Raw genomic sequence first — 17,949 nt, 5'->3', positions numbered from 1 at the left:
ATGGAGCTTGTCAAAATGTTCTCATTGTAGCTCATTAGGTGTTGGAACAGTCAAATATCTCAATTTTTCCATTGCAGAACAAACTTTGGATGGACATTCAAAGACTAGATGGTTTGGAGAAAACAGACTGACAGGCAGAGGGTGGGAATAATCAGCTCCTATCTCTCCGACACCAATCGATATCCTAATCAAGCCACCCTCTAAAGAGCTGGCAGCCCATCAGTGCTATTGATCAGGCAAGAATTGCAGAATAACTGCTGGCCCAGGAGAGAAGAAGAGGTGTGCAGGCATCTTTCCCTCTGTATTACTTAAAGAGATCAAATCAATGGCACTATAGGAAACAACCCGTGACACAAACTTCCTTTAATATGCTTAATTTCAACCTGTTCGTGGGTGTGGAGCAACTTCTAATCTGTTTTTGTGTTATAATGAGGTCGAGCTCCATGAAAGACACCATCCAGTTGCATTCTCAAATTTAGCTTAGACTGACAACATTTGACTCTTACTTGACACAACCCATGAGTCATTTTTAAAGAGTAAGAGGGGACGAAGTTATGCAATTGCGAACAGTTTTTGCTTATGATGAGGCTAGCACAAGTGCAATAACATTAAGCCAACTGTAAGCCAAGTATCCTTATAACTTTTTTGTCAGCCAATAGTATATATATATATATATATATATATATTATAGTAAGTGTTTTATTTGATTATGCCATTTATTTATTATTAGTGACAAGAATCGCTGCAGTATTTTTAACCACAAAAAAGTTTAAATGCCAAATATAATAAACACAATGCCACAATCACCTGATTGGTCAATCGCATGGCAGCTAAAAAAAAAGCTATACAATGTGTCCGTTTCTTGATTTGATCTTTTTCATTGGAAATGAACAGAGAACTCTTTGCAAGTCATGATTACCACATAACATTTTAAACTACCTACATAAATTGGTTGTGAATAAGGTCAGTAGGTGAAACAACTACTGACAGCTCTTAAGAAGAGTGTTCATGACTATTATGTTTTGAAAGAAAGTAGACAGTGAAAGGACTGACTTGTTTTGAGGAGAGAAGAGGAAGACGGACCAGTCGTCTCTGGTCTCACACCAGTCTGGTCTGTACACCTCCATCATCTTCTGGATCCGGAAACATAAACTCTGCCGACAGAAAAAGCATTTCATATATTGGCAAAGATGAGGACTGAGATTAATTCTGCAGGATTCATGGTGGGAGAACTTTCTTGGAAACGCATTAGTTAGTTGAAGCAGTTATGAAACGGAGCTTTCCAATGTTTCATGTCCCCTTGGAGCTGCCATGTTACTCTTAATTGCTTACAAAACAAGAGAGTCTGGCTGTAAATTAAAATCTAAGATCCTACAGCCATCTGTTAGCGTTCCTCCTCAACAGATAATAATTGGGTGATTTTCATTGTGTAGTTGATTGTATGGACAATCTTCTTTTTACAAGGACAATACAAACTCCTCTCCAGAATTTACCGATAATCCAAAAGTACAGTATAAAAGACAATACTAATTTTTATCAAATCTCTTTGTTCTATGGAACACCAACTTCTTAATAGTTACTTCAAAATAAATAAATAAAAATAAAAGTAGCATAATTCCAGTCTTCTGAAACAATACACTACTGTTCAAAAGTTTATTTCTGTGATGGCAAAGCTGAATTTTTAGCAGAAATTACTCCAGTCTTTAGTGTCACATAACCCTTAAGAAACCATTCTAAGGCCCTGTTTACACCTATTATTAAGATGCGTTTTGGTCGATCAGATTACAAGTGGATGGCATTAAACGGTTCTAAAATGTCTAAACTGTTCTAAATTGGTCTAAAACAGTACTAAAATCATAGACATATATATATATATGCATATGTGCATAAACATTATGGAAGCAAGTTTCATTATGGGAAGCGATCTATAAATTAGATCGAAATATCTGAAAAGGCCCACATATTTACCAGCCCATAGACCCTCCTCTAAAATAAATCTAAACAAAAGTAGTTAAAAAGGACAAAAGAGACAGATTAAAACACCAGGTGTGAACCGGAATGCATCTCCCTCGTCTAGTTGTGATCCGATCAGGCAAAACACATCTTAATACCAGGTGTAAAGGGGGCCTAATATGCTGATCTAGTTAATCAAGAAACATTTCTTTATTACTGTCTCAATCTCTTAGAAATCTGGGAGTAACATTTAATTCATCGCTTACATTTCAATCTCATTTAAGTTCTATTACCAAGTTTGCATACCACCTTCTCAGTATTCCCGGACTGTTTTACGTGGTCTCAGCACTTAAGATACTGAAACTCTAATTCTGTTATGAGGATGGCTGATGAACCCAATAGCAGACAGCAGATGATGTGCAAAGGGTTTATTTGAGACAAACAGGAAAAATAAAACCCACGAGGGGGCAAAACAAGGCAGGGTAGAACACACCAGACTAAGACTTGAAACTAAGACAGGAACAAAACTACAACATGAACAGACTCTTCTCAAATAACAGCTTACTCAAAGAATTACTCACAGCTTGAAACATGCAACGTCAAACAATGAACCGACACAGGACAGCAAACACAAGGGGATTAAATAGGGAACATTAATGACGAGGACAGGTGAAACTGACTAGACAATGAAGCACTAGACGAGGATAACAAGGGGGCGGGGTAACTTAACGAGACAACACAAGCACATGGCCCAAACAGGCCATGCGCTTGCACACAAAACATGATTCTGTCATGATCCTGCCTCACGACTAGAGGAATTCAAGGACAAGAAGGCAGAATCATGACAAATTCGTGCTTTAATAACCTCTCGTCTCGACTAAATCGCTTCTTAGTGGGCTGCCTGTTAAAACAATCACTAGACTGCAATATGTTCAGAATTCTGCTGCCAGAGTCATCAATAATGTCAAGAAACCTGATCACGTTACCCCTTTGCTCTATAATATCCATTTCGCATTGAGTATCAAATTATCTTGTTGTCTTTATGGATTTGCTTCCAACTCTTTATCTAAACTTCTGCACTATTATTCACCTTCTTGATCTCTCCGGTCATCTGATGTAAAACTGCTTACTGTACCTTTACGTTTTCATTTTTCAGTGATGGGTGGTAAATCATTCAGCAAATCTCAACTAAAAAACAATCTTTTCCCTCAGTATTTTTTTCTGTACTAATGCTTTATGCTGTGATTTTGTTATCTTCTTGTACAGTGACCTTGAGCTTTGGGAAAGGCGCTTTATAAATTAAACTTATTATTATCAATGTTGAAAAAAGTTGTACAGCTTACTATTTTTGTGGAAACCGTGATGCCTTTTTTCCAGGACTCTTTGATAAATAGAAAGTTGGATAAGAACATTATGAATTCACTTATGAATTACTATATGAACAGTAGTATAAATTAGCTTTGCTCAGAATACATATCAACATTTAAGTTGCTATTCTCCCCCAAACTCTCGTGGATTCAGAAGACTTGGAATATGACATGAATTCATTGGCAGAATCCGATCCCATTCACTTTCACTGCAAGGATAAGAGCAGCGAGGACATTTAACTTAATTTCTCCTTTTGTGGTCCACCGAATTTATAGATGAACTTACATAATCCAGCTCATCGTCCAGATCCTCCCTTTCCTTGCGTGTATTGACCTGAGGGTAGACTTCATTGATGATTTGTGGTTGGACTGATGGCGTCTTTCCATTACAGTCCTGGTGCTCTCCAACGCTTCCCAGACCCCCAGAGAAGCTCTTCTTGCGTTGCCGGGGGTGCAGAGGAGGCAGGGCTGGTCCGGGTACCTGCAGCAGCTCCGGAAGCTCCAAAGAGAGAGCACGTCGTTCTCTGCGCGGGACGAAGTGTCTAGACAGTAGGGGCGGATGCAGCGGAGGGGGTGGAGGAGACAGCAGGGACTCTTGCTCAGCGGGACGAGAGTGAGGGCTGCGAACCCGTAAACTACCTCCACCCCCCATCCCCAGGCATCTAGAAGATCGACCCAAGCTGTTCCAACTCGACCTGCGACTCCATATACCGGGTCGTGCAGGCCGTCCCCAATTGTGGTATAGAGAGCCTCGCCCCGGACACTAAGACACAGAGAACACGAGTTCATAGTCAATATATGACTAATTTGGATATCAAATAAACTTCAAACAACTAATTTGGTTTAGAAAAACCCAGGTCATAGACCATTCAGAGAGTATTGGCTACTCATCACCAACTCTCTCCTAGAGTGAAAGAGTGAATGGTGGTGAGACAAGCTGGAACTAGCTGTGGATGCTGCAATAGTTATCAAACCGTTTTGAAATCCCACTGACTTGTCTGCTCTTCTCCTCCTCCCACTGTCCCACACGATTACATTTATGAACGTTTTACTAGACATGCAGCAAGCGTGTGCCAACTTATGTCCCGTCGGGTAGATCAGCATGTTACAATTAAAACGTGAGCATCTACCAGGCAGGACATCAGCTCTGACTGGATCCCTTCCTAAATAGTCCCTACCAAACATTTCCGTCTTGTTTTTATTTATTGACAAAAATGTCAATAGATTTTCATCATGAAAATCTTTATTTAGTTATCGTCTCTTTTTCATCAGTGAAAAAAACACCTTGTTGGTCAAAGAGTATTCTAATGAAAGCCATTTTCACGGTCTTCCCAATATTATGAAAAATACCATTGTATTTGAAGGATATCATTTGATGGAAATGTAAGATATTCAATGTGTTTTTTTAAAGTTTTGCCAGTGAGGTTCTGAGTCAGACAATTATTTACAGTTTTTTTATTTATTTATTTATTTATTTATTTTAAAACACTGTCCATCATGAATACTGAATGATTTTTTAGCAATGTAATGTAATATTTACCTAATGTCTCCCAACTAGGTGTTGTAAGCTCCATATACAGTTATTTCGGGGAGAAGATGCATGTATGCACAATCTGCCACTAGGTATTATAAAGGAAAATTTGCACAGGTTCAAGTATGCATGGTTATATAAATCTGAAAAATGTTAGGATGAAATCTACGGAACATTTTATACATGCGGCCCCTGGTGTTTGGATTGCAGTGGTAGGCTGATGCTGTAGTAGATTTATGTTTATCTGATAATGGTAGTCTACTGCATCCTCCACAACCTAACACCAAAATAGTATCATGTGATGCACTAAAGTTTTTGGTGTAACCTGGTACATAATTCCTGGGGAATCATAAATCCTGGAGAATCTGGCTTAAACAGACAGTACATGCAAACAAGCCATGCTTTCAACTCATTCTTAGCTCATTCCTCACCATCTAGAGCCCTTATAAAAAGCCAACCTCCTCACAAGGGCTGTTATTATTTAAGCCGTTGTAAAAATAATTATGTAGTTTACAAGTTGCTCTCAGCTCTCCGAGTGCCCGCTCAATGACCCTCTGTGTGTATGCTAATATAATGCAAGCTAGACAAGTAGAGACGGCTCTCTAAGTGCTGAGTAAGTGTCTTATTAATGGTTTGCTAAATGCTAATACATGCAGAGGCGATAATTATTGCGTTCTTTGTGGTTTTTAAAGGGGTTTTGGATTGCTGGAATGGTATGAATATATAGCTTTTGTCCTCTCTGTGACTTAGACCCTGTAATGAATGGCAGGTTGACTGTAGCATACACAATGGCTCACCAACGTCGTCTGCTCCAGGCTAGCCCTGCCCAGAGAGCTCATGCTGCTCTTGCGGGAACCCAAGGAAAAGCTCTGCCTTTCAGATGGGTACAAGCCTCTGGCGTTGGGTGCAGGTGTCAAATCCAGATGCCCATTAGGGGTCAAAGTTGAAATCTTGGGATCTGCACAAACAAACAAGCCAAGACTTATTAGATCACAAAAAAAAAAAAAAAAAAAAACATCAGAAGGAAACCGGGCACAATAAGTTGAAAAACAATTTGTTTTGTGTTTGTGGTGCGGAACTAAGAAGTATATTCCACCAAACATATTCACGTTTCAAGCTTCTGTGATATCTCTAAACCCTCCTCTCATGCCAGGCGACACTGGTGGGAGCATGTAGGTTTGTCTTCTTTCTGTGGAGAGCTTCAGTGTGTACATGCATTATTCATAATGTCATGTCCTCAGATCTCACAGCACCAAGATTTTCTTCACCAGAATTAATGAGACATTTGCTTCGTTCACAGTAGTCCTGGACCATCGCGAGCACCAAGAGAATTCCTTGTGAACTGGCAAATCATTTGGCCCGCTGCCCTGTGTGTGTTTTTTTGTTTTTAATTATTACTATTTTATATCATTACCCTCCCAATGTATTGGCTATCCAATGTACCAAAGTGATATTTTTCGAATTCAGCATTCAATCATAAATTAATAATAAGAAATGAATCTTGACTGGCAACGATACGATTCGGCTCACATCAGCTCAGCGCATCTGCCAAACAGTTTCTAATAGAGTAATTAATGCGAGGGAGTTGAGGAAGAGGAAATGCGGCCAAAGCTATAGGAAGCTAGCAATTGTTAGCATTTGGGCAGCAACCCATTACTATCGTCAGTCAAAATACCGTATACTAAAGGACATCACTATTATCTATTGTAAAATTACATTAGTAATTTAGCAAACATGGTATATAGGATAGGTAGGGAGGGAGCTAGGGCAGAGAACAGCACAAAAATATGAGTCATCATATTGATGAGTCATCATATTAATGCATAATAATTTAGGAAAATTTGTTGAACTATATTTGTATGAAAAATAGTTTTGTTAAATCATGGGTATTTAAATCATTCTAAGATGAAAAACAGCATCGAAACATTGTCCTAGAGTAATAGTTTGATGAATTTTGATTTTTGCAAACAAATTACAATGAGATTTTTGTAACAAGGTTCTGTTCTGTTCAGTACTTACTAGAGAAGAAGTGACAGATACAAGAATAGAATAGCAAAAAAGTACACACACAAGGGAGTGAATATGGAATTCGCCGTTCAGAGAATATTTAATGATTTTGCAAAGCCCCAGCCTAAGGATTTAGACCAGGGGTCGGCAACCTATGGCATGTGTGAGAGAGAGTAGCAGCCTATGTGTTTCATTCAAATAAAGTACCTCATAATTTATACACATCTACATTTTGAGGTTATAAATCGTTTCTCATAGTAACACAGCTTGTTTTATTAAGGTACAAGTTATTAATAGCCTACTATCAAAGTGTGAGAATTAAACTGCTCAAGTCAATGAAAGCACAGAGCTCTGATAAAACCTCTTGATAATCCATTAGTGCGACCATTAGCCATCACACAGACACAAGTTACTGACTGACAGCTTACAGGTTTTTTCCACTGTACATAATCAATGGTATCCATTTCTGAGAAATTCAAGCAAGTATATTGAGTCCTATTAAACATTCCACACACATTAAAATGACTGTGATGCATGTGGAAACTCTGTTCATGCGTAGCTAGTCACTTCATGTGTTTTATCTGATTAGATGGCTATCCAATCATGAAAAGTCCGAAAGAAAGGGCATTGCTTCAGAAATATTTACAAATTGCTTCAGAAATATTTATAAAAAAAATGTTAAAAAAATGATCTTACAATCTTCTCACCAAGGCTGCATTTAATTGATCAAAAATACAATAAAACTGTAATATTGTAAACATATTATTACAATTTAAAATAACTCTTTTCTATTTTTCAGAATCATTAGCATCTTTCAGAATCATTTTCAGTGTCATATATATGATAATGATATGATAATATGTTGATTTGATGGTCAATTATTATCAATGTTGAAAACAGGTGTGCTGCTTATTATGTATTTATTAACATTTAATTGATATAGAAAACTTTTGCAATATTATAAATGTCGTTATTGTCACTTTTGATCAATTTAATGTATCCTTGCTGAATTAATTAATTAATTAAAGCTGCGTTCTGTAACTTTTGTGTGTTCAAAATTTACAAAATTGATAAAATAAGCGAGAACATCATGAAACCATTTTCCTAACCGTGTTTTGTATTATCCTGAATCACCACGGTACACCTATTTTAAGAGTTTATATTTGGACTAATTTAGGCTGGTATGGGTCTTACCACTGCAGTAGCCCAGTACCCATGCATGACTCGTCATAGACATAAACAGAGCAAAGTACGTAGTTCCAGCAACAATGTTCTTACATGCAGTTCTGTTTATTAACCACTAGAGTGCCAAAAATTATGGACTTCAGCTTTAATTAATTTCTATTAAAAAAAGTGACCCCAAACCTTTGAACAGTACAGTACTAAATGACTTGGTCTGACATTTGCAAAACACTGGACTTCAAAACACTGGAGGCTTACTGTATGGATATTCATTTAACATGTAACTGACCATAGTGCAATGTACCGGAAGTGTAAAAGACTGTTAGTTACCTATCATTTAGATCAGTGTTTCCCAAACTTTTAACAGGCATGTACCCCCTTGAGACATTATAGATCTTCCGGAGTACCCCCAAGACCACCAATTGTTAACAAGTTTTTTTTTTTTTTGGTCAAGAATAGTGAATAGAATCATAAACATATGATACAAATCTCATCAAAAGTCAACATATGATACAAATGTCCTGAATATAATTATTTTAAACAGATATGCACCCAATCTCACTCCCAATATGCCTAAAACACATATCCAACATCTCATTAAAGCTGTTGTTAACTTTTCACATACAGTACTGATAAGTACTGCTTTTCACATAATGATAACATTGTATATTTTCTGAACTTCTCTGCTGTACAATAATAATAAAAAAGAGAACTTCAATAAATAACAGTCCCTTAGATATTTTTTCCGTGTACCCCCTGAAATCAGTCCACCTACCTCTGGGGGTACGCGTACCCCAGTTTGACAACTGTGGATTTAGATAATTTGGAAAGAAGTCTAAAACCTCGAAATACAGTTTTCTGCTCAGAATGAACCACAATGAAAAACCACAGTATTTCCCAGAAGGTTCAGAAACACACAGGAATACACAGCTGTGTTTTGATAACACTTCTTCAGTTATTCCATAGCTCAGTACCTGACAGCTGGAGTGAGTCCTTTTTCTCGGTTTCGTCTACGTTAAAGGAGGATCTGTCATCATCTGAGTAGGAACGGTTAGCATCGCCCTGTTTCAGACAGAAAAAAAAAAAAAAAAAACAGGGACACAAGGTCAAATCGACATAAGAAAAAAGTAAGGGGGAGTTATGAAGCAAATACTGATTAAGTCCATTCATACAGCACAGATTTCACTTTTAACAATGGTATTCAAGTGCTGTGTGAACCATAGACAAATAAAAGATGAGTGTGAGGGGTAGAATTTCTCTTGTAAAATAACTAAACAGTTTTATAATAGACATGTCATCTCGTTGCCCTCCCTCTGAAAGTCAGTTGCATTTGCTCTAGTTCCCCATTCACCCTCACAATCTAGACCATAACCTGGAGGCGCAATTCTACAGGCTCCCTGGAGAGATAACCTACTCCTGCAGACACTTGCCCGTGAAACCCTATTTATACAAGCATGCACATTGAAAATCACCAGCAAGAACAACAAAGGCCTTTGGAAAAATGCCCTAGGACAGCGGTAAGATGCAGTATTAGAGCCACGGCATGTTCCTGCTGTCATTTTGTTGCTAAACACCTGCACAAATTTGACCTTGTTAAGGAAAGTATCGCATTCACAGCCACCAGATGCTTTTCAGGAGAATGTAGTCAAATAACCTCATTGGGCGTGAAATTGTCATATTCAGCAACTAAACCTGAAAGGTATTGGACCTGTTACGTCTGGGATTGCTTTGTGCATCAACCAAAACACTCAATTACCCAGATGCCCTAAGGTGAGTACCTTACCTCAGCCTGAAATCCTTCAACTAAAATGGCCACAAGCAGATTGAACAGAACGTAGTTTCCAAAAGTCATGAGCGCGACAAAATATAACGCTGCCAGGGGGGAGGTAGAGGCCATGCCATTATACAAAACCATGTTCCAGTCCTCTTGAGTTAGGATCTGCAGACACACACACACAAATGTTATCGAATACTGAAAAGAAAATCGGTTTAATAAATAAATAAATCATTCATATACAGTCACGCTCAGAATTAATGGTAAATATGATCAAAACTGGCTGTAGAAAATAAATCTGCATTGTTTATTCTTTTGAGCTCTCATTTAAAAATTGCCAAAAATCTAACCTTAAATTGAAGTCAAATAATTGAAAATGGGGGGAATCACATTATGAAATAAATGTTTTTATACAAAACACGTTGGCCATTATTTATTCATTTAATAAGAAGCCAAGAAAAAAAGTAAATAAAAAAATAATCTCAAATTATATATATATATATATATATATATATATATATATATATATATGTATATATATATACTGTATTTATTATTATTATTTTTATTAGCATGTAATAGTCTAAAAACTTTCAACTCTGCAGAGAATACCCAGGTGTGTGTGATTAAATTGTGTTTTCACCCAGCTCCCAGTTGCCCTGTGTTCCCCATCACCTGCAGCAGTGCTTTCATAAGTAAGATGAGTTTTGAGAGCGCTACGCACCTGAAACACCGTGACAATAGCCCAAAGCAGGGAGTCGAAGTTTTTTCTGTCAGGAACCGTGTCCCCAGCCTCTGTCTTCAGGCTGAACTTACAGCCGAATATGTGCATTCCCAGAATACTGGGGAAACAAACAGACAAACAAGCTTTGAATGTTAATCTCACGTTTAGATATTCTGAAGCCGTATGTTTCCGATCAGCAGGATGTGAGATGAATGGGTCTGTCAGAGGTGAGGGGCCTATAAAAATGATATCAGTGCTATGTGAGGAGAAATATGTCCTGGTTGGACAGCAGCCAAAGATGAGATCAGTCACGTTGGAAAGACTGATCACAGAATTCAGAATGCAACCCGCACCAAGCGATAAATGAGACAAAGGTGATACTATAAACATATGCATGCAGTGTTGGTGGTAATGTGTGACAAATGATAGACCACTTCACATTTTATTTTTAAAGGAATAAGTCAAATAATGTGTTATTTCTTAAATTTAAGCCATAATATCTGAGTAATGACGGAACACCTCTCATTTATGTAAAGGCCCTTGCACACTGAGTCAGAAACTATCATATATGTTTTTTTCGTACATTTGTGATTCGGTGGCTCTGAATTGTCAAAACAACATTCAAACTGCTTGCTGCGATGAAAAAAGCAGAAAATCAAAACCGATACGATTTTTTTATGACGAACGAAAGCTTGCAAGCGTGATTGACATATTGTGAGGTCATAATTTTTTTTTTAACGTGTGAAAATTTCGGATGCGACTTTCGAACTCAGTGTGGGTAAGTGTGGTCAACGCATTCTCATCCTTTAGCGTCATATTAGCGTCACCTGTAGTACATATTAGCATATTAGCGTCACCTGTTGTACACTGAAAAGCATTTCACTTTTATAAGGAAATTAATCAACATTGAAAATAACCTTCAAATTTGTGATAAAAAAAGGATTTTCAACCACAGTCTTGAAAAGAATACAGGTTCCAGACTTACACAAGCATAAATATAAATATGCCAGTGGACTTCCTGTGATCAATAAACATAAAATAGACACCACATTCTCATTTGTAGCGCATTTGGTTCAAATTTTGTAGCCAAAACCCTTTTTCGGACAGCGGCCATATTGTATTTAGGAAATTTGGGGGGTCATGATATACCCAATCATAAATGTAAGTATTCATATGGGTTTCCCATAGCCAGAAAAGGTAAAATAGACATCAAGTTTGTATTTATATCTCATCTGGCTCAAAAGCTATAGTCGAATCCCTTTCAGACGGCGGCCATATTGGATTTGGCCGCCATCTTGGTCTCAGGGACCATTGGCTTGGGCGCCCTGGCTAAATCATTTCAGTATGCCCTCAGCTACATCTGTGCCAAATTTGGTGCTTGTATATGAATTTACGCGAACAATGGGATGTAAGGCCCCATTCTACAGCCCAAACTGCTTTTTTGGACAGCGGCTATATTGGAATTGGATGATCAAGGGGTCCAGATATAATGGGTCATAAATATAAACATTTCTATGTGTTTCCCATGATCAATTAAGCTGAAAAACATTTCAAGTTTGTATTTGTAACTCATGTGGTTCAAAAGTTATAGCCGGAACCCTTTTCGGGCAGCGGCCATATTGGATTTGGCCGCCATCTTGGCCCCGAGGGTCGCTGGCTCCGGCGCCCTAGCTAAATCATTTCAGTATGACCTGAGCTACATCTGTGCCAAATTTGGCGCTTTTAGATGAATTTGCGCGAAATTACCTATTTATGTGCTTAAGGCCCCCAACTAGCGACGAGAATACTTTTTGTGCGAAAAAAAAACATAAATAACGACTTTATTCCACTATTCCATTACTTCCTTATGGGTGCATGCGCGAGAACTGAGACGAGGACGTTCTCATTCGTCTACTTCTTGTTACCGGCTGCTCACCGCTTAGGAGTTTTACCGCCACCTACCGTATAAAATGATGATCCATATATAAGGCGCTCCGGATTATAAGGAACACTGTCGTTTTTTGAGAAGATTAAAGGCTTTTAAGTGCACCTTATAGTGCGGAAAATATGCAAATTGAAAAGCATATGTACAGCGCACATCTTCCTCTGCTTGTAAACAGAAAGTTTTGCGCTTCCAGCTATATCAGCACATCATCTTATACGGTAGGTGGCGGTAAAACTCCTAAGCGGTGAGCAGCCGGTAACAAGAAGTAGACGAATGAGAACGTTATTTATTTATTTTTTGCACAAAAAGTAGTCTCGTCGCTTGATAAACTTATAATTGAGGAATATTTAAACCTTTTCTTTAATGACTTTATGGGCCGTCAAGAGCCAGTCCCTTAGGCAGTCTATGTAGGACTGATCTAGCTCTCAGATTCAATCAAAAATATCTTTATTTGTGTTCCGAAGATGAACGAAGGTCTTACGGGGTTGGTACAGCATGGGGGTGAGTAATTAATGACTTCATTTTCATTTTTGGGTGAACTAACCCTTTAAATAAAGTGTTACATCATTTCTATGTATATGAAATATAAAGTGCTTGTATGAAATACGCCTAAAATCTATAAGATGTTTAAATCAGATTTCAAAATGCTGAATTTTGTTTAGTATTATATATGTTTCTGAAAGTGAGTAAGTGAATGAATGACTGAATGCATGAGTGAGTGAGAGAGAGGGAGTGAATTAATGAGTGACTAAGTGAGTGCATGAGTGAGTGAATAAGTAAATGAGTGAATCAGAGAGTAAATGAAAGAATGAGTGAGTGAGTGAGTGAGTGAATGAATGAATGAGTGAAAAAGTGAATGAATCCCACTTTTGAGGAAAGAAAAAAATAAGCCAAATTAGAAACTTAATGTTGCTTTTCCTAAAAAGTAAAACACATACATCCCTTCAAAACACCTAGTGAAAGACAAACCTAACTTGTGTAAAACAGTTCTCTATGTGGCAGAGCAAAGAAGCGGTTAATAATTGGCACAACTATGGCTTCCAGTCTATAATGCTGATTCATTCTCTCCATTTCCTCCAAAGACACGTCATCTGAGGCATCTGCTAACAGTTACTAAAGCCTGTTGACTGTACCCGCAGGCTGGGGACAACTATCCATTTAAGAGACATATATCAGGGCATCGTTTTCAGATGAGGGGTTATAAATTGAGACGCTGGGTGGGGGGAGGGGGTCGGGGGCGCTGAAAGCTAAACGTGAGTGGAAAAGACGGATCGGCGGGATTGGTTTATGCACTCAATCCCGCAGTAGCCTCCATCTGTCTCGATGCACTCTGCTGGAATTGCAGCGCTGCAAGGGAGAGGCGGGTGAGTCAGTGGGCACCAGGGGCCTGAGTGTTATTGTTCTGCTCTCCATCAATCTCACTCTGATCCTTATGGGCCTGTCACTCGCAGCTGAAGCTAAGGTGTGCTCTGAGCAGCCTGTGCAGCTGAGACACTCAGCCATGCAGAGCCTGGCGTGATCCAGCGGTGAGGAGGGGGCTGTTGTCAGGTGTGGGATTTTATAAACCCAGGCTGCTTTGTGTGATAAAGTGTGTGGCGTTTATTACACAAGTGTGAGCTCGGATAAGGTTAGAGACTACGAGTAAGCACACAGATATGAAACACATTGGGTTTCATTCACTAATAATTGCATACGAGACACACTGGAATGCAATTACGAAGCCCGACCCACCTGAATATGAAGATAAAGAGCATTAGTAACATGCAGAAGGTGGCCACATTATCCATGGTCTTCATCAGGACCACCAGCTGTCTGCGCAGAGCTGGCATGAACCGCACCAGCTTTATGACCCTCAACAATCTGAAAGTCCTCAGGACGGACAGACCCCCGTCAGACTGCCCAACGATCTCGCATACACTATACACACATACACACAAACAAAAAAGCATTGATTCAATTGTATAAAAGGGTGTTTCTTTAACTTCAAGTACTTTTGTGAAATTTTGTCAATTGTCTGTTGTTAGTAATGTTAGCGATATGAAGCACAGCTCACACTTTAGTTACTTTCAAACCAAGCAGGTTTCTGTTGGTCAACGCAGTGAACTCGTTGAGATATCTGCATGGGGAAATCTTTTGTCTTCATGATTTGTGATCGTTAGTCATCATCATCATATACTTTCAAACTTAATATTGTAATAATATATTCATATTTTAATTTTAAAACTATGACGATATTTTTTCTGGCTTTCTATTGTAGTTTCATTTGAACTGTACCAAATTATTTTGCGAGTAAAGTTTTTGCTAAAGTGTTCGTTTACCAAGAAGGTAAACAATAGTGTCAGTAATTTAGTTTGAGAAAAAAAAAAAAACTAGGTTAATATCACAATTTTATTTGAGTTATTGTCAGCCAAACTCTTATTTTGTAAAAAATAATATGCAAAATGTGTGCATTTATGATGCATAAAATGCTAGCTTTGAAATAAGCCTTAACAAAACAAAGGAATGAGTCATTTAAACAAAATAATTTCCACCATTGAATGCTACATTGTTTTGAGAAGCATTTAATTACTTTAACTCCAGTTAACTTTATACATTTATAGACTGTTGGACATTGATAGTTCACAAATTAAATAGTCAAGTGAGTGTGAGAAAAATGTATCAACAGAGTTTATTTGCTAAATTTCTACCGGAACAAATTAATTACCACATTTGAAGAAACACCCATATAACAGTATCATATATATATATATATATATATATATATATATATATATTATTTAAAATGTAATAAATTATTACAATAAAAAAATGGATTACATCCACAATGTGATTTTAAAAGTAAAGATTAAAAGTAAACCCATTTACCTGATGATCACAATAATGCCATCAAAGATGTTATAGGGATTTCTCAGATATGAAAAGAAGCCAAAGGCAGTGAGTTTGAGAATCATCTCCAGGGTGAACATACTGGTAAACACGATGTTACAAATCTCCAGGACATCAGTCAGTTCATCAGGCTGTAGACAGAGAGAGATAGAAAGAGAGAGGACAAAAAAGGTTGGGATGGATAAAAGGAAAGGTAAATGTGGAGAGGTCATTTCAGATCACTGCATTGCTGTTCAAGAGAGGGTGTGCATTGTTGCATGGACAAGATCAGCTCATGACAACAGGTATAAGCTCCTCGGTGAGGCTGTGACCTCTCATATGATACAAAGGTCAGAGAAAACGGAGTTTAAACCTGAACAATTCCTTGCGGAACATCAGTTAGGGAAAGTTCAGGGGTGATGCGAGTACACCGATACTGTGCATTATAAGTACTGCATTTCTGCGGCTTATTCTAGCCAAGATCCACCCACTTACACAGGAGGAAACTTATTGACATGAAAACCGATTGTTTCATTATGTTTTTGATTAAGTCTCTTTTGCACACCAAGGCTGAATGGATTTGATCAAAAATACAGTAAAACAGAAATAAGCATTTTCTATTTTCAGTGTCAAATGATCCTCCAGAAATCATTCTATTTGATGCTCAAGAAACTATTATTATTAGCATTGAAAAAAACGGATGCTTAATACAGTCCTGCTTATTATATTTGTGAAATTCATGATACTTTTTTTTTCAGGATTCAGGATCAAGCGTACCCTTTCAACAATTATTTGAAATATAAATATTTGGTAACATTTTTTTATTACTACTACTGTAATATACACACTAACCTTGCATAATGTCCTCTTAACCCAACCTAAACCTAAGCTTTGTTTCGAGGCAGACAGTGTGCTCATGTATATTGTGTAAAGCCAGTCATTCAGTTTGTAGCTGGTAAGTTAAGCCAGAGCTCCAAGCATCAGATTGTGGGTGGTCTGTCGAATGCTGAGACTAGTGTAAGATCTACTGCGCTTAGAAAGGGATCAACAGACCACCCCGATCTGCTTGAATACACGCTTGTAATCTGACATCACATGAATCCATTACACCTTATCTGTGTATGTTCATGTGCACGAGCGAGAGGGCGACCGAATTCCAGGGGAGCGAGAGCAAATTCTGATTTGAGAACACTTCATTCGATGTCCCTTTTGTTCCTTTTCCTCCATTCTTTTATTGATCAATATCTTCCCATTGACGAGTTAAGGCAGAGAAAACACAACTGAAGGACGAATGAAAACCAAACCACAGGCAGCTCCAGGGAGATGCCATTTAGAAAAATTGAATATTGACACAGCTATCAGGAGTAATAACGGCTAAACAATACGATAAAATACACCCATAGCTTCTCCTTCTTCCTCAAGCTGTAAGGTAAATTTCTCTAATCAATCCATCAGCAGATTGTCTCATTATCTAAGCTATTTACTGTAGTTAAGTGATTTTTTGTAAACCATGAATAAATTGTCACCAGAAACGGAAAGATCACTGAAATCTTGAGAAATCCTACCTTCATTCTAAAAAATAAACATTCCAAAAGAGGGCTTTGGGTTTAGGTCTTTTTCTTAGTGTGAAAAAAAAAGGGTGAGATTTTGGAGACCGGGGGGTTAGTTTAATGACTAATCTCTATATCCAAATTTGGGGACTTCCCTGCTATATATATGTTAAAGACATTATTTCAAATGGCACAAATTCGCTTTAACAAATTCAGTGGTTCAAATTCGACATTTGACTGACAAATTGACAAATTCGACATTTCCTGGAGCAGCAGGAATATCAGTAGATTGCCGATTGCTAATCTCCATAGCTGTTAGCAAGCCAACTTTATTCCAGTATTTCACCGGGTATCACTTAGTGTAAAGGTCCACTGAGTCCGAAATCTGTGTCTGAAATTTCCGCACGTTAAAAAAAATAAAATACAACCTCACGTTGTGTCAATCACGCTTGCACACTGCCACCGAAACTTTCATCTGTCATTAAAAAAAAGTCAGATCAGGTTCGCTTTCAGCGTTTTTCGCATCCGTACCAAGCAGTTTGAATGTTGTTTGAATAGTGTTTTGACAATTCGGAACCATCGAATCATGAACAAGAAAAAACGCAAACAAACATTTCGAACTCAGTGTGCAAGCGCCTTAAATGTTTTACGTTCATATTCTGAGTCCACTTGCCTGTTCCTATATTTAGTATAGACTACATCCCCAATAAGGTGGGAGGTTTTATTATTATTATTATTATTACTGAATTAGTCCATTAAGCATTAAGAGTCCTGACCGCAAAGGAATCCTGGAGAATGACGTATTGAGGGAAACTAGTTCTGCAGCATATCAGTTAAGAAAACCAAACAACCAAGAGAAAAAATCTGTCTATTACCTCAGATTTAACGTTTTATCTATACATCAGCATCAGGGAATAATTTTATAATCTCGTTCACGGTAGAGAAAGCTGCTTGCATGTGCAAAACTAACTGTGAAGACCTAAATGTAAACACAGCGTTTATGAGTTTATCATCTTTTCCATTTACAGTACTAGCCCTGATCATCATCATCACAAATATTTACCGCTCACTG

General features: G+C 37.9%; 1 protein-coding gene across 4 annotated transcripts in view; it reads right to left on the bottom strand.

The window, feature by feature from the left end:
- cacna1ia (calcium voltage-gated channel subunit alpha1 Ia) overlaps positions 1 to 17,949 on the bottom strand; it is a 196,550-nt gene that overhangs the window by 47,002 nt on the left and 131,599 nt on the right. For all 4 annotated transcript variants that reach the window (XM_089128503.1, XM_089128502.1, XM_089128505.1 and 1 more), the window contains exons 11-18: positions 15,328 to 15,479; positions 14,194 to 14,379; positions 10,539 to 10,656; positions 9,824 to 9,979; positions 9,015 to 9,102; positions 5,649 to 5,809; positions 3,607 to 4,083; positions 1,054 to 1,154 (exon numbers count right to left, since the gene is read on the bottom strand). In XM_089128503.1, the coding sequence (XP_088984629.1) occupies positions 1,054 to 1,154; positions 3,607 to 4,083; positions 5,649 to 5,809; positions 9,015 to 9,102; positions 9,824 to 9,979; positions 10,539 to 10,656; positions 14,194 to 14,379; positions 15,328 to 15,479 (1,439 nt within the window). The remainder of the gene's footprint in view (positions 1 to 1,053; positions 1,155 to 3,606; positions 4,084 to 5,648; positions 5,810 to 9,014; positions 9,103 to 9,823; positions 9,980 to 10,538; positions 10,657 to 14,193; positions 14,380 to 15,327; positions 15,480 to 17,949) is intronic.

This window comes from Pimephales promelas, chromosome 3 (assembly GCF_988280905.1).
Source record: "Pimephales promelas chromosome 3, fPimPro1.hap1.1, whole genome shotgun sequence".
Classification (NCBI taxonomy): Eukaryota; Metazoa; Chordata; class Actinopteri; order Cypriniformes; family Leuciscidae; genus Pimephales; species Pimephales promelas.
The sequence above is the reverse complement of the archived record's forward strand: the minus strand, read 5'-3'. Positions and strand labels throughout refer to the sequence as shown.